The 22,462-nt window shown below is 42.2% G+C and overlaps 1 protein-coding gene across 1 annotated transcript in view; it reads right to left on the bottom strand.

Moving 5' to 3' along the window:
* LOC308306946 (disco-interacting protein 2 homolog C-like) overlaps positions 1 to 22,462 on the bottom strand; it is a gene marked incomplete at both ends in the record, with an annotated part of 131,653 nt that overhangs the window by 37,735 nt on the left and 71,456 nt on the right. The window contains 6 exon segments of the mRNA XM_080752002.1: positions 6,227 to 6,435; positions 8,232 to 8,368; positions 16,337 to 16,476; positions 18,889 to 19,003; positions 20,302 to 20,421; positions 21,283 to 21,376. Coding sequence (XP_080608128.1) covers positions 6,227 to 6,435; positions 8,232 to 8,368; positions 16,337 to 16,476; positions 18,889 to 19,003; positions 20,302 to 20,421; positions 21,283 to 21,376 — 815 coding nt within the window.

The following is a 22,462-nucleotide window of genomic DNA, read 5'->3' on the forward strand; positions in this document are numbered from 1 at the left end:
ATGGCAGCCATGTTTGTTTACATTTGAAGAAAACATAAGGGCTCCTTTCTCCTGAATGCCTGAACGGATTTCCAAGCGGATTTTTTTGTTTGAAAGCTGTGAAAAGCATGCACATGCATAGTGCATGATCTGTGCACGAATGTGTGCACCAGCGTGCACACTATTTTTTTAACCCTTTGTTGGCGAACCGGCAACAAAGGGTTTTGCAGCCACTGATTTTGCAGCCACTGATAGCAACATGAATTGCACATCTCTTGCACCCGCTATCGGCCATGACTTAAGGTAAGATTGACAAACGATACTGTGTTATGCCAACACAAACAAGACATATATGTATGCGCCGCCACAGACAGTGCAATTGGTCCTTGTTCTGTGTCTGCAATTATCCATGTCACTAAGTACAGTATTGTGTAAATGGTGCATTTTTGTCACAGAGTGAGACAGATTTACTTTATGGAGCTGGCTTAGCCTATTAAAACCAGGAATATTAATTTTAGATTTTAGCTGTAGGCCTACATAATAGCACATTGGTTGGCTATTCAAAAATAGTAGTTATACAAGCTCTTTAATCTGTTATTTTTTTAAATTGAGAAAATGAGTGCAAATATTTGGGGAAAAAATGTGTCTGAAAATAATATTATATACAGCCTATGTCAGACTTAAGTCCACTGGTTGATCACAGGGGCTGTGAAACGTTTCTTTCTCTTCTGAGAACTGTTGCCAAAAATAGCAGATCTACAAGCTATTTTTGTTTAAGAGATTTGGTGTAGAGGGGAAAAAGAGCAGACTAAGTACAGAGTAAAAGGTCAAGTTTATTAAGTATGACGGCTCAAGTGGTTAATATCTGAAAACACAAATTGACATGAATCCAAAATACACTGATGATTGTGCTGTGAAACGATGAAACTATATGGAATCTATGATACGGTTGTGGGGGTCCCTGCTTCATCTCTCTCTCAACTAAGGGGTCCTTGGCCTGAAAACGTTGAAGACCCCTGCTCTACATAATGACTAGGTATGAAATGCAAATAAAATTAGTCTATATATACAGTAGTTTAAGAATGTTACCCATCCTGTTGTGACTGAATCAACGTGCCATTGGGAGCTTGCACACACAGAAAAAAGCAATACATCAGTAAAATGGGTTTGACACCAATGTAGGTTTCAAGATGGTCAAACTATTCTCTCATGAGCACGCCTGGCATGATGATGCCGTTGCCTGGCATGACGTTGCCTGGCTTGGTACGATCACCGATGCTGCCGTTAGCACTGGAAAATCCGGGCACGACACCCCTGATGAATGTGCTACACTTACAACCAACTCTCTGAAGACTCTAATCATTTTCACTGTGTTCACACCTTTCTATGTTTTGCAACATAGAAAGGTGCCAAATGTTTCCATAATTGCCTCACTTAAATATGCACAAATAGCCTCGGAGCACTAGGATGAGATTTGCCCGGCAGTCACAATTAGAGGTGCAATTCAGCCTTTGCAGGTACTTTGAGATCTGCTTTTTTTCTTTTCTTATTTATGCAGGTTTAATGACCTCAAAAGCCAAATAATCCTTTTGTGAATTTGCTGCAGAGATTAGTATTTGTAGAATCAGCGTGAAGCCATTACATTAGCTCTCAATTATATACATACATGCATTATATATACTGTATATAGCTTATTTTTAGAGCGCAACACCAAACATAAAACATAAAATTACTTGTCTTTTAGTTTTACTGGATCTCTTCTCCACTAATCCCTCCCTAACATACGTTTTTATTTGTTGACCAAATTGTCCAAATATTTAGTCTTAGTTTTGGTCATCATAGCTTAGGTTTAATTTCGTTTTTATTCTGTATTTGTCAGTGAATAGTCGATTTTTCGCCATAGTTTTGGTCGACGAAGTCAACACTGCTTTGACCTATCAAACACCAGACAGCATTCTACCAGCGTCCCCATCCTCTCAACGCGTTGCTTCGCGTCGCGTAGAGAGCTTGCTGATCGGCTATTTTCACTTCTTCTTAAACATTTGTTTTCTAATTTATAAGATTTCTTTCATTCTTCATGAAAGTAATGTTTTGTTCAGTATTGCATTTTTAGTATAGCATTTTAGTATTGAATTCATGGAAAATGTTGCTTTTATTGGGAACGTTAATTGAAAATGTTTTGAAATAATAATAATTTAAAAACAAAATGTAGGAAACCAGAAATTGAGGGACCCACAAATGGGTCCCTATATTGATGGGACGAAAACATTTGCGATTTACGATATTATCGTATAATCAAAATATCCCAACATCCGTTATCCTGGGGCGGAACATTTACCAAAAAATAGCCAATCTACAAGCTTGTGAGATCGGCTATTTTTTGGCAAAGAGATTTGGTAGAGAGAGAAAAAATAAAAGACTGTATCAAGTACGTCATTTACGGGTCCGTTTCACCAATTATAGAGGGTTTAAGTGGTACCGGATATGCAGCTCGGCAAATAAAAGGTGAATTGATCCCAGTGCATGACGGAGGACGGTAAATGAAATCTTCACGATACGATTATCTTGAGAGTTTTTTCCTCGCGATAAACGAAAACAGTGATTATCGTCCCCATCCCTAGTCCCGACCCGCTGTTTGGGAAACAAAGGTCTAGAGCAGGGGGGTCCGGGACCCCCTGTGGGGGCCCTCAGAGTTATTACAGGGGGTCCTCCAAAACTGAGTGATAGAACCTTTTTTCCCCTTTTTTACATTAACCACTTGAACTCTAGTGTCCATATTCTGAGAACTTTGGCCAAAAACAGCAGATCTACAAGCTCACAACGACTCGCAGCGCGAGGCGTTGTGAGCTTGTAGGGGAAAAAGAGCAGACTAAGTACAGAGTGAAAGGTCAAATTTATTAAGTATTGACGGTTCAAGTGGTTAAATATCTGAAAACACAAATTGACATGAATCCAAAATACACTGATGATTGTGCTGTCAAACAATGAAACTATAGAGGGTATGCACGTCCACTGGGACCCACCCCCCTAATCTAGACTGAGTGGCAAAGCCAAGCCCCCAGAACCCTGGGGGCGCCCTGAAACCAAATGGACATGGTGGCCGTTTTGAGGTACTGCAGTTGGGTCTACTCACATGAACGCGCGTCTAGGCTTCTTTGTATTGACGCGCGTTCATACCGGAAGTGCTCGTTCATGAAGCGCGTCCATGAACACAAATTATGACGCAAAACGCATCACAGTGGCCCCACTACGTCACGGTTTTACTAGCCGGAAGGAGGGGTGAAAACGCCTCATGCGCTGGGTGAGCAACTCAATTAGGGTGACCATAATCTGAAAATCCAAAAAGAGGACACTCTTTATATATATATATATATATATATATATATATATATATATATATATATATATATATATATATATTTTTTTTTTTTTTTTTTTTTTCCCCCCCCCCAAAAATAATTTCTATTATTAGTTTACAGCTCAGTTATGCCCTATACCACTAATATAGCCTATTATTAGTTATGTATTCATTTTTGAGGGGGTACCAATTGGACCCTTTACACATCTATTAATAGGCTAGAGATCCACTGATAAAGTATGCCTTTTGATTCCTGTATGAACGTTCAGCTTTGTAACTAAATAAAAGAGAGGTAGCCCATTATTCAAACCGCCGTATCTTCTGCTTTACAAGGTTGTACAAAAGATTCTGTCAATTTAGTTAGCAGAAGAGCTCTCACCTCGCACAGACTGTCTTGTAGGCTACTTTGCAGTGTTGATATGGGCTTGAAGCAGAATAACTTTTATTTGTAAATGCCTAAATGGACACAGAAGAGTACCAGCTTTGCTGACAGAACGCTCTACTTCTCAATGTTGGTCACTGGCACTTTTTGTGCATTTCATCAGTGAAACAGCATTAATTTCGTTTGCAGTTTGTTCGTTTGGCTTGAGCAGCGCGAGCTGCTGCTGCCGAGCTCGCGCTGCTCTGCCTCTGATCTGAAAGCGAGACAGGCTGTGAGGGAGGGAGGGATCGCAGCGCAGGCAGAGAGTAGTATGAATAATACACGTTCCGGGGTTAGGGGTGAAACCCGCCTCTCACAGTGTGTTTCCAAACGAACCATTGAACGTGCATTGTAAATGCCCGTGCTTTAACTGTGATATGCGCGAAACCCCGGACATTTGAAGGAATTTATAAAACCCCCCCGGACAGGCCGGACAGCCTCCTAAAAGAGGACATGTCCGGGCAAAAGAGGACGTATGGTCACCCTAACTCAATGCAAGTGGACGGGTGGGGATATCTGGTGTCCTCTCTATTCTTATTATAACTCTAGGGGCAAAACATTGAGCAGCATGGAGCATTGGAGTTTGGAAGTGCTAGTTGCAAATCACTCAACGGCCCTGCATACCACCTGTTTCTAATTTGCACATAATGCAGGAAGCAGCAGGATGTTGTGTTGTAGAAAACGAGTGCTTCCAAACTCTGACACTTGGAAAAATAATCACCTGCACAGAATTTCTTGACAGAAAGTAGCTCATAACATGCCTATGGTGGATTTTTATGAAACAAAAACTTTGCAGATAGAAAGAGGATAATTCAAGCTTTCAGTACTGCTGCAATGTTGGTGAGTTAACTTTGTTTAACTGCTTTAGTCAGTGTTCGAGTTATACTCCCAGAACTATGGGGGCCCTATTCTGGCGGCGCCAGAATCGGCGGCGGCGGGAAAAAAATCGGTTATTTTGCGGGTACAAAGTCAGCTAAAACGGGTACTTTCCTATATTAAATCATATTAAATCGGATATTTTTCGGGTATAAAGTAGGCCAAAACGAGTATTTTCCTATATTAAATCATATTTTTCCTTTCACAATATTAATTCGGGTGTCTTTGGGGCTTCACATTGGCTATGTTGACAACTCCAGGCAGTCTTTTCTGTTCATATTAACTCACCATTATTGCTCAGCCTCCAGTTCCCAATTCCTCCATCTGAGCTCTGAGCCATCCAGCCAAAAGTTCCCGTTCTGGTAGCATAAAGTCGGCTAAAATGGGTATTTTTCTTTCTCAAAACAAGGCGGGTCGGGTTCATATTTATTTACTAAAAAAAACATTGTCACGGGCACAGGCACACTAAGGCTACAGTCTTGCTCAGAAGACAGCGTTGTTTTGTTTGGTTGTTTGTTGCTGTCCGGCGTGTCCGCCTTCCTTTGCCGTCCGGGCCGTGGCTAGAACAAACACTCGATGCAGTGGTTCCTAGCTTACCCCATGCCCAGGCCATGGCGAGACCACGCAGCTGGGTAGGTCTGCATCCAGGGCCTCCTCGGCCCTGGGGGAAAGGTAGGAACCATTGCAGCGAGTGTGTTATAACCCGGACGGTAAAGGAAGACTCACACCCCACATTAAATGCGCCTGAAAACACTTGGGAAAAAAAAGAGACTTTGACTATGGGGTCCCAGACCTTATCTATGGGGGCTAAGCCCCCACTGGCCCCCACATAACTCGAACCCTGGCTTTAGTGCCTATCCCGAACTAGTTCGGGATAATTTGGACCGTCCTGGGTGCCTATCCCGAACTAGTTCGGCTTTAAAAAAAAACATTTTTTTTGTAAAAAAAAAATATATATATATATTTTTTATTTTCGAGCCGGGCCGCCGGCCGTCATCTGTTTACACGGCCCGCGAGAGCGTCGCGCCGCCGATATTTACCATCCACTCCAATGCAATCCAGGATCTTTAGAGCTAATTTTCTCTGTTCCATGCATATCCTTGAGGTGTGCAAGGTTTAATCATGGCTAAATCGCCGAAAATAGGGCTTCTAAAATGCTTGGTAGCCAATTGCTAACTTCAAGCTAACTTCATCCTGTCCCTGTTGATGACACAAAGGAAAGTGTTCAGGCTTGTCATGGCTGCGCACGGCTTGTGCTGTTACAGCGCTTGTGGATGGGTGTTTTCTATGGCCACTGGGCGCCCTCTAGTGGTGAAAAGGTGGCATTGAAAGCGTTAATACAATCAGATAGGACTTTTCTTTTTGGATGTATGGGCTGTCAATGGCAGAAATTAGTGTTTTGCCACTCAGCAGGTGTTCCCACATAACTTCCAGCAACAGTGATGTCACGCGCATACCCTCTATATGGAATCTATGAAAAGGTTGTGGGGGGGTCCCTGCTTCAACTCTCTCTCTCTCGTAAGGGGTCCTTGGCCTGAAAACGTTGAAGACCCCTGGTCTAGAGGAGGGGAGATGGCGTGCACTGCACTCACCTCCCCCTGTAGACGAACTTCATGGGCTCCACCGCCAGCGCCGTGGCCACCACGTCGTCGGCGTTGTGCCTCCGCCCGCTCACCATGATGAGGCCGTCCATCTTGCCCGAGATGAAGACCAGGCCCCCGGGGCCCACGAAGCCCAGCAGGCCCGTCCGCACGAAGGCATAGTCGCTGACCAGCGCCCCGCCGGAGCTCACCGGGTACACCTGGACACAGAGAACCAGGGCTTATCAAAACCTTTTTCCATGTCAAGGACAACCGAATTAGTCTCGCGTAGCCAGACAACTATTCCACAATCTCTGAATGCTATATAGAGTCTGGAACAGCAGCTCCCTAACGGCGAGTAATGGAAACAGGCATTACCGTTCAAGAAAATATATTTTAAAATGTCATTTCTGCTAAGCAGCAAGCTAAACATGCTTATATGATTTTTATTTATATAATGATAAATGTGTGCGATGTGAGACTGAAACGGAAGTGACGAGGAGGCTTCACTTCCGCTTCATCTCGCACTCATCGTTACTATTTCCCTTTACCAGACTGTATGCCGGGAGCATTTGACCAAATCGCGGAGGCAACAGTCTGGCCACGAGAGACTACAACCGAATTGACACTTATCAGCCCGGTTCACATCTAAAGTAGTATCTCTGTGCCTACATTCTCTCACAAAACCTCTCACAAACATGCCCACCATGACAGACTAACCTGGACGCTTTGTTTTGTCCAACTTTAACACGTTTGCCTCTTTGCACCGCATTTATTTCCATTGCACAACATTTTGCCTCTGGAGAACCAATGAAGTCCTGTTAGCAGATCCCTCACTGCTGTTTACTTCTCTCTACCCCATGCTGCTCTGTCTGCACATGTGTATGGCATAACATGTCATGAGGTGCATTTTTCCCCCTTGATCATAATAATTGAAGGCATCAAAAAAGGAAAGTCAGCAATATAAGCAAATATTTGGTCATAAGTCGATAAGAAATGTTTCCGTCTGTGAAGTCTCATTTATTAACATGGACATGATGATGAATGCAGCCTTATGGTTTCCTTGAGTGTGAGTCAACATGTTCTAATAACAACACTGCATAACTAACAATGTTCAGACATTTATTTCAGACAAGCATCAGACAAGCATTTGTCACAATGTTATTTGCGATGCAATTCAGAGATAGTGCAGCATTTTCCATCAACTCATTTGGTGAGGGATGTGTTGTTAGTTATTAAGTCTCCATAGTCTCTCGAGACTGACGGATGCAAATGATAGTCTGGAAAGTTGAGTAAACAGAAGTACTTTTCTATACACTTTTGTCTTAGTTCCATATCCAGACCTGGAAATGACTAAAATCTAATTCCATACATGTCCATACTTTCCATGCTTGTGTAAGAACCCTGTGTATTACAACCACATGAGATTATGATTCAAAACGTGTATATACAGTATATAATACTATAACCTATATACTGATGCCTTGCAGGCTAAAAGGAATTTGCTTTCAACATTTAACCCATTAAGACCTGAAAACTACCTAAAAATGTCCTCAAATGTCCTTTCTGAAAAACGTTTTAATGTCAAGGACCCCTAGAATTATATGCATTTTCCCGCGGACCCCCATCTCAAAATATTGTGTTCCAGGGACCGCCCAGAAGCAAAGATTTGAGTAAAAAAATCGCTAATCGCTAATAATTATATTCAAAGATTTGCACATTTTCACGGTTTTAAAAAAATCACACTCGTGTGAACTGAGCGGTGGTGTGTGTGTGTGTGTGTGTGTGTGTGTGTGTGTGTGTGTGTGTGTGTGTGTGTGTGTGTGTGTGTGCAACAGCGCCCCTCCCTTAACATGTGTGGTCAGAAAAGGTTACTGCAGGCTACAGACAGACAGACAGACACGGAGACAGACAGACAGACAGACCCACACACACGGCCACGTATAGGAGCGTTGTGACCACCGCTCAAAAACAGCAGATCTACAAACTCATAGATGCACACACAGTGAGTCCTCACCTCAAAGGTGTTCTTGGTCACGCCAGCCAGGCCGTAGTATGAAGTGCCCGTGGCAATGGAGCACACACACAACTCGCCAATCTCATCTGTCCGACACAGCAAGGGAACACCCTCCGGTTTCACTACACACACTACACCTAGAGAGAGAGAGAGAGAGAGAGAGAGAGAGAGAGAGAGAGAGAGAGAGAGAGAGAGAGAGAGAGAGAGAGAGAGAGAGAGAGAGAGAGAGAGAGAGAGAGAGAGAGAGAGAGAGAGAGAGACACAGAGAGAGATGTTTACAGAAAGCACCCAAACTTGGGACTGTATCCCACTATCACACCTTTCTCTCCTTATTGTGACATTTCATTTGTACAGACTAGTTTTGATCTCTATTGTTTTTGATAGAATTATTATGTATTTATTGACGTGACTCGACCCAACATAAGTCACTGATCCTGTAAAGAAGGGGAAAAAATCGATTATTATTTGCTCCGTTCTTCTGTTAAATCCGAAAGTATTCGCATCGAAAACAAATTCTAAAGACACTTCTTTTTTGGAGTCTTTACAGGTTAAGACACAGGGGTCATCGACATGTCCGTAAACGGACACACGTGTCCTTCCTTGGCAAGGCTTTGGTTTTGTCCGTGGCAAATTCAAAATGTTCTTTTTTACACACCATCATAAATGTCTTGTTTTCATCATAAGACCCTATTGCTGAAAGGCAGAGTCTAGGTTTTCTTCAGAATATGTGTGACACTTATTTACTACGACACTATAGTATGGCATATTAGGAGTCCAACTAGTACTGGTGGTTCTCAAATGTTTTATTTGCAAGGACCCCCATGGCACTGACAGGGGCCTTTTCCACCGGCAAAGAACCAGTTCTGGTTCTTTCTCCCGCCTATGGGTTCAATCATGGTTCAATCTGGTGGAAACGCAAGCCGGTTCGCAAGAACGAACCAAGGTTCCAAGAAAGTTGAACCGGCACTGGTTCTGGAACCAGTTCTTTGCCGGTGGAAAAGGCCCTGGTCACATTTGTACACTCTCAGTGTTACAGACCTGTTATGGTCATTCAGGGCTAGCTCTTAACCCATTCAGGCCGGGAACACATTTTGCTGTTTGGGAGGGGCTTACAGTACATGTACAGTATGTAGCAACATATTTGTTTTGTAGGCTAATTTCTGATTTAGCCCTATTCTATAGGTTAGGCCTAAAGTGTTTCTGGTAATATTATTGTCATTTTGACAAAACTGTCCACCACAAGCCACGCACTGAGAAGGCGACATTGATGTGTATATGCAGCGGTGTAAAGTAACCAAGTAGATTTACACCAAGTATTTGTACTTTACTTTGTACGATACTTTTACTTCTACTCCACCACATCTCGGATCCAAATATTGTACTTTTACTCCACTACAATTATTTGAGAACTTAAGTTACTAGTTATTTTGCAAATATAAATTATAGTATTATAAAACATACTGAAAATAGCCGATCTACAAGCTCACAACGGGGTCGCATCGGAACCCATTGTGAGCTTGTAGATTTCGTACTTTTACTTTTGGTGCTTAAAGAATATTTTGATGCCAATACTTTCGTACTTTTACTCAAGTACATTTTGAATTCCGGACTTCTACAGAGTATTTCTAAATTGCAGTATTGATGCTTTTACTTAAGTAAAAAACTTGAGTACCTTTTCCAGCACTGTGTATATGTACAGGTCGATGATTTGAAGACATAAACTGTCTAAATGACACGTGTACTAAATGGTTTAGCCACCAGGGGGCACAGCAACAACACAGTTTTGACCTCAAGCTAAGTTTTCTTTCTATAAACCACAAGGCCATGTTGGAAATAAATGTTTTCACTAACACATGCCATGCTTTCTTATACATGGTTATTAATCCAAGACATGATTCTCAGTCAGTTTCCTGACCCATTAAAAACAGCGGGAAAGCATCGGTGTCATTTTAGTTTTTTTTTTTTAGCTATATCAATTTTTTTTTCTTTTTTTTTCTCAGAAATACTTTGCGCCACACCGCAAGCTTGTACACCTGCAATTTTGGAACTTTTTAAAATATATACAGTATATATTTTTTTTGATTTTTTTTTTACATACAATACAATACCAGTAAGACGCCTAAGGGCGAAAAGCGACGTCGCACAGAACGGAATTCAAGTGTGATTCGAGTTGCGGGTGGTTGTTTAAAGGTGATACACCATGCATTTAACAAGTATTTATATCATATTGTTTATGTCCCAAAAACGTTTTTCCAAAGGTTTGAGGCTAAATTACCACTCTTGAATAGAGAGCCCCTCTCATTTTTGAGTGGCTCTCAGAGGATTTTCAGCTGCAGTATAAAACACCTGAATTAGGCTACAGTATTACACCTACTGTAACATGAAACATGATTGTAGGCTAATCCGAAAGGAAATATGATCTATAATAAGCCTCTTCATATTGCTCGTTGTTCAGAATGGTATTGGTATGGGTAAGCAGGGCTAGCAGAATCACCTATGATAAGAAGATAAGATGTTTATGGTCACTGTACAATAGCAGGGTTATCACGATACACAGTGTTTTCGGTGCGAGCACAACGCCGAGTACGATACCTGCACACAGTGCACAGCACTGCATGCACAACGATAGAAGGCGCTTCCCCGTTGGCAGTAGAGATGAGACGTTCGCGAACGATTCGGTTTTCTTGAACGGCTCTTTTAAATGAACGATGCGATCCGGTTTGCAGTCGCGAGACACAGAGTACTGATTGAGTAGTGAGTCAGTGTCGTGAACAGATTCAAAATCAACGGATCATCCACTTGGGGAGGCACAGCTCATGCACGATCCAGCTAGTAGCAGTGTGAACATGGAAGCGTTGCGACTAGTCGTAAACAGACAAACACAGCGCACAAACGGCATGGATTACACTGACACAAACACACTGGAACAATTCAGAAGCACCTAATTAGAAAATATAACTAGTACACTTGTGTGTATGTTAATCTGACATTAGTAGATTGTTTACTTCTTGGACATGCATTTGTGGCAGGTTATTTAACACTTATGTAGCCATGATTTTTTCTCTTCAATGTCCTACGTTGCCATGGTTACCATAGACTTCCATGTAATTGCGCAATTGTGTAAAAAGTGCACGCCCATGCCTAGATGATGCACCACGTGTGTGCGCACTGTTCACAGCTTTCAAACAAAAAAATCCGCTTGGAAATCCGTTCAGGCATTCATGATTTATCAGCCATTATGTTTTCTTCAGATGTAAACAAACATGGCTGCCATGTTTTTAAGAATGGGTTGGTATGGGGGTTAAACATGCAATTTCGCGATCGCGATCATGCCTAATACATTTCTGGAGGTCCAAAAAAAAATTTGAAAAAAAAAAATTGAAAAAAAAAATATATATATTTTTTTCAAAAACGGCCCAAACTCGGGAAACTCGGGGTTGGCACCAGATGTGTTAATATGGGATTTTGACAGCTTGCTTCTTCTGGTTTGGACCTGAAGGGCGGGGAGGGCAAATGCAAGTAGAGTGCAGCAATTCAGGACAGCCTGTTCTGAGAACCCGTGGAAAGCTTTTAACCTCTGCCTTCCCAAAAACGAGAAAGACACAATGGTCAGAAATGGGACTTTGTGAGGATAGAAGGTGCTATTGGGACCCCAAAAAAAGGTTTTAAAATAGGAAAAGTGAAAATTCATAGTGTATCACCTTTAAAGTTGTACTATGTAACTTTTTTTATAAAACAAATCTTAAAATTCTCCTAACTATTAAATCACAAAAGTTTTAGAAGATCCGCGCCGTGAATTTCAGCCTGTAAAGCCTTCTCTGTATGTAAACTGAGATCCTTGCCGTGGACCGGATCTCGCGCCAAAATTGCGTCATCACACTACCGGTCAATCACAGCGAGGGTTATACAACTGCCGGCCAATCACAGCGCATCTTGAAGTGGGGTCGCTATGGCAGCCATATTTGTTGTCGCCCGTTTGTACCATCCCTTCTCTAGGTAATTTCGCCTACCAGGCAGGGTGAAGGAGTCCGTATCTCTGGAATTACTGAACGCACAGGAACAAGGGACCCCTTAAAAGATAGATCTCAGCGAGGTGGAGGCAGACGCGGGGGTCTGAAGGTACGAAAAACGTCCGAAAGACGCGGACGCGACCGCGGTTTGCTATAGGGCTAATGACCACTAGTTGGGCATCTTACACAGTATGGCTTTAAGTTGGACAAAATGTGGACAAAATATTTCCCAAATATGGATATGACAGACATCTGACATCATAGATGTCTTATGTTATAGACCACATGAGACTCACACAATATGTCATATATGGGCATTCCAAGCTATGGGCTTAATCTTACTATAAATGCGAGAAATCTCTGTCTGTCTGCGTGTGTGTGTATGTAATCCGCGTATCTCGAGAACCGTTCGTCCCACCGGCTTCAGATTCGGCACGCGCGTATATGAGCATAAATGGATACAGGCAAACAGATGGTCAATACTGGTCCTACAGAGATCTCCATATATGGGCATAAAATGGACGCTTAGAGACAGATAACTCCATATATGGGCATAAATGGACACAGGCAAACAGAAGGTCAAAACGGGTCCTACAGAGATCTCCATATATGGGCATAAAATGGACGTAGACAGACAGATATCTCCAAATATGGGCATAAATGGACACACGCAAACAGATGGTCAAAACGGATCCTATGACAACAGGTATAATGGGGTTTGCATTAAAGGGCGGGGCATTCATTCCCTATTTACATTGTTCCCGAGTTGGCCAGGTCGCCGGCTAGTATTGATAATGACATCAGGGATCTCCATATATGGGCATACAAGGGACAAGGACGGAATGTGATAACAATGTGATGTCATAGGTCAGATATAGACATTGAGGCGTTACCCGGAAAAGTATCAATACTGCAATGTAGAAATACAATGTAAAAATGTACTTGAGTAAAACATGACCGACCTCGCCTTTCGCCCTTAAGTGTTTTACTGTAGAGGTATGTGTTAGATGTGTTTGTGTGTATGTGCAAACATCGGAATCGGACTAGGGATTATCGTTTAGTAGAGGTATGTGTTAGATGTGTTTGTGTGTATGTGCAAACATCGGAATCGGACTAGGGATTATCGTTTATGGTGATAAAAAACACTCACAATAATCATATCGTGGAGATTTAAATGTATCATGAAATTATCCTCCGTAATGCACCAGGATCAATTCACCATTTATTTGCCGAGCTGCATATCTGGTACCACTTAAACCCTCTATAATTCTCTATACGTCTTTTTTTTCCCCACTCTCTACCAAATCTCTTTACCAAAAAATAGCTGATCTAAGCTCACAACGCATCGCATTACGACACGTTGTGATCTTGTAGATCTGCTATTTCTTTGCAAATGTTCCGCCCTGTGATAATGGATATTGGGGATATTGGGGATATTTTGATTATTGCGATAATATCGAAAATAACCTGACGTGAAAATGTCATATCGTCCCATCCCTAGATCGGACCCACAAATCTGGCATTGGTCGGGGCTCTATTTTAACCCATCACTCTAACCCAGTGGTTCTCAACCTGTGGGTCGGGACCCCCAGGGGGGTCCCCAAATTATTTTGGGGGGTCCCCAGAAGTTTAGCTAAATGTTAACATTGTTTTCTCACTCAAAAGTAAACAGACCAACATACAGTATAAGTGTATACAGGGTATCTGAACATTTCTAAAGTGACAATTTAAGGACTTTAAAGACCTTTTTAGTACCTCTGGTCAAACATTGGTCAAATTGTAAAATATTAGAGGCAGAAATTGTGAAAATAGCCGATCTACATGCTCACAACGCCTCGCAAGAGCATGTAGATCTGCTATTTTCACAATGGAATAGATGGGGTCAAACTAAATGTAATGTCAACTCCTACAATTCCAAGTGCTCGTCACGGTGGGGGGGTCCCCAGTTCAAATATGAATATTTTGGGGGTCACAGCCAGAAAAGGTTGAGAACCACTGCTCTAACCTACAGTAGACCTCTGGCTCTGACATACAGAAACATTGACTGCATATAAACAGATCTAGGCTTCCACAAAAGGCACTCACCATAAATAGCACAGGGAACAGTTACAGTATATTGGTAAATGTCTTTCATGCCATGTTGTAAATCTTTCTGCATAATGCTTTCCCCCCGGGGTGCCCAAAATGTAAGCTCAACTGATTTTATTGCACCGCATTTACATAAAAAATCCATTCCCTCTATATTTTTTTATTTTATTTTTTTTTTAACTGGCTCACTCATGAGCACAAACAGTGGTGTAAGTACATTTCCTTAAGTACTGTACTTACTGTAAGTACAACTTTGAGGTATTTGTACTTTAAAAATACATTTCCAATTTCCAATAATTATTCCTCTTCTCCACTACATCTTGGATCCCAATGTTGTACGTTTACTCCACTACATTTATTTGAAAACTTTAGTTACTAGTTGGTTTGCAGATATAAATGATATCATTAAAAAACATAAACCACTTTAGCCCTATAGTCTATACTTAGGCTGTTTGAAAATAGACGATCTACAAGCTCACAATGTGTTGCATCATGGTACTTTAAATACATTTTGATGCCAACACTTTCATACTTTTACTCAAGTACATTTTGAATTCCGGACTTTTACTTGTAACAGAGTACTTCTATATTGCGGTATTGAGTATTTGTGTACAAAATGTGAATACTTTTTCCACCGCTGAGCACAAAGTGTGTCTGGAATGCAAAGTGTGTCTGGAATGAGACAGTGATGAAATGTAAAGGGCAAACGTTTTGCGCACCTTTAAAACTCATTTTACGAATAAATGAATTTAATGGGTTTTTGCGATTCACTGCACGCACGCACGCGCACGCACGCACGCACGCGCACACGCACACACACACACACACACACAGTACATCTTATCGTCTCTGTTGTTATGTCCGAAACTGTTACTTTTCAGGATTCAAAAAGCAGCAAAAGTAGCAGATCTACAAGCTCGCAACGCAGCACGAAGATGTGCTACTTTTGCTTTTTTCGTGTGACGCTGTAGGATGATCAAATAGGGCGTTCCTTTTAGAAAAGAACAAAAGGGGGTGCCCGCTGGCCTAGCGGTCCAGGCGCACGCAACATAGGCTCAGAGTAGCCTGCGTGTCGCTGGTTCGAGTTCCGATCCCGGCGACCTTTGCTGCGTGTCACTCCCCATCTCTCTCCCCATTTCCTTGTCAGTCTACTGTCTTATCAATAAAGGCATAAAAGCCCCCCAAAAATATCTTTAAAAAGAAAAGAAAGTTAGAATATGGAGATAAGAGGTTTCTGACCGACGATACGATATACGGTACACACACACTCACTCTCTCTCTCTCTCTCTCTCTTTTTCAAGTTTTGGTTCCTGTTGATGTGGCTGTCCAAGTTAACTCATTTAATCGCAGTTAACTCACCGCTATGTTAATCGCGATTAATTATTTTAATCGCAATTAATCGCATATTTATTTATTTTAGCCATTTGGCCTAACCGTGGTTTAGGACAGTGGTTTTCAACATTACAACAATTATTTTTGGGAGGTCCCCAAATGATCTGCACATTTCTAAAGTGACAATTTATTGAATTTTAATTATTTTATTAATACCTCTAAAATGTTTTTTCATTGTGACAAAACTAATCAACAAACTACTACAGTACTCATATTACTAAGTACATTTAGATTAAGTAAATTAAGCAGATCCTTATACCCATCTGCTGCCGCCTGTTTAATGCAGTACCACTATGATTTATTTGGGGTTTTAATTGATTTCCAATAAAGGATTAACATAATTTTGCATAAAGCCAGCATATTTTTCCACTCCCATGTTAATAGGGGTATACAAGACTTGAGAAATATCCCTCTAAGGTACATTGTGAACAGATAAAAACGTATGACTTATGTGCGATTAATCGCACGATTAACTAGATAAATCATGCGATTAATCGCGATTAAAATATTTAATCGTTGGACAGCACTAGTTTTAACTGAACGTGTATGTCCATTGAGCACCTGGGTGGCTCTCGCTCGCTCATAGCAACATACAGGACACCCTCTCAAACGTACCTCCGGGCATCACCGTGCCCACGTCCTGTACGGTGAGCACGGAGAGGCGCTCCTCGGTGTCGACGCGGACCACCCCGTGACTCAGACCCTGCATGGACAGGACCCCTCTGCCTGGAGGCTGGCTGCTGTCCTCCACGGGCCTGCATGTAGGGGAGGACAAACACAGTGGTGTAAAGCAGTGGTTCTCAACCTTTTACCAACAAAATAATCATTTTTTACAGGGGACCCCCCAACTCTGCACACAAGCACTTGGAATTGTAGGAGTTGGCATTACATTTAGTTTGACTCGATCTATTCCATTGCGAAAATAGCCGTGAGCATGCAGATCAGCTATGTTCACAATGTCTGCCTCTAATATTTGACAATTTGACCAATGTTTGACAAGAGGAACTAAAAAAGTCCTTAAATTGTCACTTTAGAAATGTGCAGATACCCTGTATACACTTATACTGTATGTTGGTCTGTTTACTGTTGAGTGAGAAAACAATGTTAACATTTGTCTAATCATCTCGACCCCCCCCCCCCAAAAAGAAAAAAAAAATCACACCCGTGTGAACTGAGCGGTGGTTGTGTGTGTGTGTGTGTGTGTGTGTGTGTGTGTGTGTGCGTGCGTGTGTGTGTGTCAGAGAGAGAGAGAGAGAGAATATTGCAGTTGATGCTCAGACTAGACTCAAGAGCACCCTCTCTGGTCACTGAGTGGTAGTTCAGGCTACATACACACATACATACATACATACATACATACACGGATACACGGATACATACACGGATACACACACGGCCATGCTATGGAGCGGTCTACCACCGCTCAATAACTTGAACAAAAAAAATAGCATGAACCTAGCTCCTCCAAGCTCAGCTCCCCTTGAGATTTGGGAGTTCCAGCGTCCCTGACTATAGCTCTGCTCGTCTTTCATCCAAAGCTTCGGATCTGCTGCTGCTTAGCTGCCTCCTCCACCCCAGCAACGCTCACAAGTGAGCGAAAATGGAAACACTTTCATGTGCCAGCCTGCCTCCACTAATTACAATTCATTTCTCACTTAGACACTTCTGTGCCAGAGACCCGTGCACATAACACACACTGATTGAAATACATACAGTGCTGCACCATTTCAAAATCAAAGCCTGCGCAAAACAAAGGCTTGGCCCAGAAATCCGTCTTTATCAAACATCACAACGCATGTATGGAGCAGGCACTAATGATTCACCATAATGGACATGATATGTCCATTGTTATGTCCTGTAGCACAGTGGTTCTCAACCTTTTCAGGCCCCGACCCCCAAAATAATCATATTTTAACTGGGGACCCCCCCCCCCCCCCACCCCACCCTGACGAGTACTAAGAGCTGAGGCATTACATTTTGTATAACATGGTTCTATTGTGAAAATAGCAGATCTACATGCTCACAACGCCGCGCGTTGCGAGGCGTTACAAGCATGTAGATCACAATTTCTGCCTCTAATATTTGACAATTTGGACAATGTTTATTAATTGTCATTTTAGAGGTATTAAAAAGTATTTAAATTGTCACTTTAGAAATGTGCAGATATACCCTCAATACACTTAAAATGTATGTTGGTTTATTTACTGTTGAGAGAGAAAACAATGTTGCACATTAAGTTAATCATCTGAGGACCCCCCAAAATAATTTAGGGACCCCCCTGCCTCTCTAACATTCTCTGCACGTCCCTGCCTTCAAGTATTGTAACGTGACTGTAAAGTACTTGTACTGTGTACTAATATAGTACATACGCCACTGGTGACCAGTTAGGATCAAGTGGTTGTAGGAAATCAATCCAAATGGAGCGATTATTGATCGGCTCCTGTGAAGTGGGGAGTGATCAATCGGTGCATTTACTGTGCGATCAAGTGCTCACCAAGTCAGTGTGTGTCCGTGCTGTGTGTGTGTGTGTGTACTGTATGTGTCAGCACATGTTTACCTCAAACACGGGTCACAAAGTCTTCACACACACACACACACACACACGCGCGCGCACGCTTATACGCAAGCATACACATTTATGGATTTGTAGCCTCAGTCTGTGTTTGACTATTTCTGCGTGTTTCTGTGCGTGTGTGTATGTGCGTGCGTGCGTTCCGTGCGCACACGTGCGAGTGTTTACATCCAAATATGGCATGTAGGCCATGCCTGAAACCACATCTACATAATGTGTGAGCACGGCCGTACAGTGCATGTAAGTGTGTTGTGTGCATATCGTCACAGTCGGGCCGAAACCATGTATCTCCAAGTTTCAAATGTGCATGTTTTTTTTCACAAAGTAAAAGCCCTGCTTCATCATACAAGACTGTCATACAGAACTAGTGAAAATAGCAGATCTACAAGCACAAAACGCCTCGCATCGCGAGGCGTTGTGTGCTTGTAGATCTGCAATTTTCACTAGTTGAAATAGTTTGCTTTAAATGATAAATACAAAACGAACGGCTTTGGACATACAGGGTTTCCGGCCCCGACAACGACGATATGTGTGTGAGTGTGTGTGTGTGTGTGTGTGTGTGTGCGTGCGTGTGTGCTTGTGCGTAGTCGCGTACCTCCTGATGGCCACGGTGAGCGCCTCGGGGGAGCTGGCGCACGGGCAGATGACGTCGGCTCGCAGGCCTTTACTCTGAAACACGTTTAAAAAGGCATCGCACGAAGAGATGGACCCTGCGAGAGGAGGAGAGGAGAGGAGAGGAGAGGAGAGGAGAGGAGAGGAGAGGAGAGGAGAGGAGAGGAGAGCTTGAGTCACATGTGAGTCACAGACAAAAGGGTGAGATCGAGTGAGTGGAAGCGAAAGACCCGTGAAAAGGGCAGGAAATGCTTTACCGGCGCTTAAACAAAACGAGGACCTCTTTTAGAAAGAAACACCGCAATTTCATCGTTTCATGTTCCATGTCACTTCCTTGAAATTACCGGTAACAGACAATCCAGCTAATGTGATTCCGTTACCTGAGAGGTGTAAGGCCTTTGAATATTACGAAGAGAGAGATGGGCCCCATGCAGGAAGCGATATGAGAGTTTATATCCAAGATTTCATTCTTATCGTGTTTATATTTTTGGGATTCCTTTCTTCTCACAAACGGCGGCTTTTTAAATAAGTAATAATCTTAAAAGCAGAGATGCCAAGTGCCAACTCTGACGCAACGCGTGTGCGTCAGAGTGTTTCACACGCATCCCACGCACCACACCTCCTTTTCTTCATGCTGTCAAATCATGCCAAAGGGAACGTTGTGTGAACTATGCATTGAAAAGTCCACTTCTTCTTCCGCTGTTTGAGTGACAAAGTGAACGCAATTACTGTTTCTGAAGTGGGCCACCCTAAGGCAGTGAACATGGGAAAATTCAATAAGAAATATACTGTTAAGACTAGATCAGTGGTTCTCAAATTGTTCGTGTCAAGGACCCCCAAAATGATACGTATGTATCTGGCTGCTGACTCCCATCTGAAAAGGTTTTGTGACAGGGACACGCAAAAGCAATGCTCACTTAAAACATTTTACTGATCTAAAGAAAAGTTTGAATATTTCTGTAATAAATCAGCAGATGCCATAGCACCACAAATCCAACTTTCCAACTTCATACTGGACTTAAAAATAATGAACTTTTCCACAATGTTCTAATCTTTTTAGATGGATCTGTACTGTATATATTCAAAGATTTGCGCCGCGTTGTGAGCTTGGCTATTTTCACTACTGACAAGCACTAAGAGTTGAGGCATTACATTTTATATAACTCGGTTCTATTTCTATTCCTCTAATATTTGACAATTTGGTGTTTAATTTGGTATTCAAGAGTCCTTACATTGACACTTTAGAAATGTGATAATACCCTCTATACACTTAAACGTTATGTTGGTTTGTTTACTGTTGAGTGAGAAAACAATGTTGCACACATTAAGTTAATTATCTGGGGGCCCGCCCAAAATAATTTGGGGACCCCCCCAGGTTGAGAGTGATGGGTCTTACATGGGTTGGATCCGTCGGCCACCAGCAGCATGCGGAGGGAGCTCAGGTTGACGTCCTTCTGGTCCTTGTGGGCCACCAGAGCCCAGTGCATGTCCCTGGACTTCACACACGCTACCTTGGCTGGGGAGGGAGCAGTGGTGGGAAGCAACTAAGTACATTTACCCTGTACTTAAAGGAACCACTTTGCCACTTTTCAACCTATCTTCATATAATAGGTCCTCACTAATGTTCATGATAAAATAGCAAAAAAGAAATCTACTTGGTCCACGTCTCTTAGGAGAGCAGTGGGAAGTTCAGAAATCCAGTCTTGTGACATCATTGTTTGACAGATTTTTTTTAAACAATATTTAAAAAACATATTTAGATTTGTATTATCGCAAGAACAATGGCTTTCACTTTAACATTGCAACTTTTCAGGAATAGAAAGCCTGCTGTTTCTATTAGCTTGGATTCTCCGTCGATGATGTCACAAGACGATGGGTTTCTGATCTGCCCACAGCCCTCCTCTGAGACACAGACCCAATAGAAAACAATTGTGCTCTTTTATCATGAACATTATTAGTGAGGACCAATTATATGAAGATAGGTTGAAAAGTGGTGAAGTCGTCCTTTAAGTACAGGCACATGCACACATAGACATGAAAGGGGGCTTGAGCCCCTGCCCCTTTGCCCGTATGTAAAAAGTGCCCTCTCCAGACCATGAATGCAGTTTTTACTATTGTGAAAGAAACGCGAATTGCCTGAAACTTAAAAAATAGCAGATCTCCAAGCTCACAATTGTGAGGCATTGTGAGCATTGTGAGCTTGTAGATCAACTATTTTTCAATACATTTTGAACTATTCTGCATTCTACACTATACTTTTACACAGTATCCTACTTTTACTTTTGTGTGTGTGTGTGTGTGTGTGTGTGTGTGTGTGTGTGTGTGTGTGTGTGTGTGTGTGTGTGTGTGTGTGTGTGTGTGTGTGTGTGAGACTGACCTTTGAACTGGCACACCTTCTGGATCCAGGACAAAGGGTTGACTTTCATCAGGGAGTAGGGCACGCTGATCACATGCATCATGTTCATCACGCTCTGCGCAGTGCACACACACACACACACACACACACACACACACACACACACACACACACACACACACACACACACCACATACAGTCCATTAACCTTCAACCTGTAACTGAATGTTTCAATCAACCCAATCAATTTGTCGCTTTCGAGGTCCTTTACACCTCGGCTCATTATGTCCAAAACTGTGGCTTTTCCAGGCATTCAAATTCAAAAACAGCAAAAGCAGCAGCTCAACAAGCTTGAAACGCGTCGCTAGATCGACTATTGCTGGCGTGGACCTTATGACGATGTCATAAGGCATTGTATGAACCCTGCTTAAAGATGCAGTGCCATGATTTATTTCCCCCCTAAAACATGATTATCAGGTATTATGATTATACTAGGAGGAGGATTTTTTCCAAAAAAAAGTGTACAGAAATAGTTAAAATTAGGTTTTTATGTGGCCACACCCACCAGTTCATTAAGTATGCCTGGTTGTCAGGTGGGTGGTGACCCAGCTGAAGTTAGCCACACCCACAGTGTTGGGTGAATGGTAAAAGGGGAGGGGATGATTATATGATGTCATTTAATCACTGTTTTTGGATCTGCACTTTTGACCCATAGTGCAGGCGTTTCGGGCAGTATTTTGATGGAATCGTGCACTTTATAAAAGAAGCATGAAATTTGGCACACAGTTAGAACATGCCATATGGGACATTTTTGGCTATAGGGGCATCGCAGATTTGTCTTGGGAAACTTGTGGGAGCCAATCAAAGTTGGGCTCTCATAGACTTTACTATAGAGTAAAATAATACAAAAAATAAATATGCTTTAAGTAGCATGTGAGGGGTCAAACTAGGTGTTTTTCGGGGATTCTGAATCCAATGCAAACATTTATTTTGCAGGAAAACCATTCCTTGGGCTAAAAACGGACCCCATATAAGTGATAAAAGTATGGTTTAGTGATGAGTCATCACTTTTCAACAGTTTTGTGGTGGCCATTTCTCGGAAAGGAATGTTTTTCGTGCAAAACAAATGCTTGCATTGGATTCAGAATCCCGAAAAACACCTAGTTTGACCCCTCACATGCTACTTAAAGCATATTTATTT

The sequence above is a fragment of the Nannobrachium achirus genome (genome assembly GCF_963921795.1).
Source record: "Nannobrachium achirus genome assembly, chromosome: 21".
Lineage (NCBI taxonomy): Eukaryota > Metazoa > Chordata > Actinopteri > Myctophiformes > Myctophidae > Nannobrachium > Nannobrachium achirus.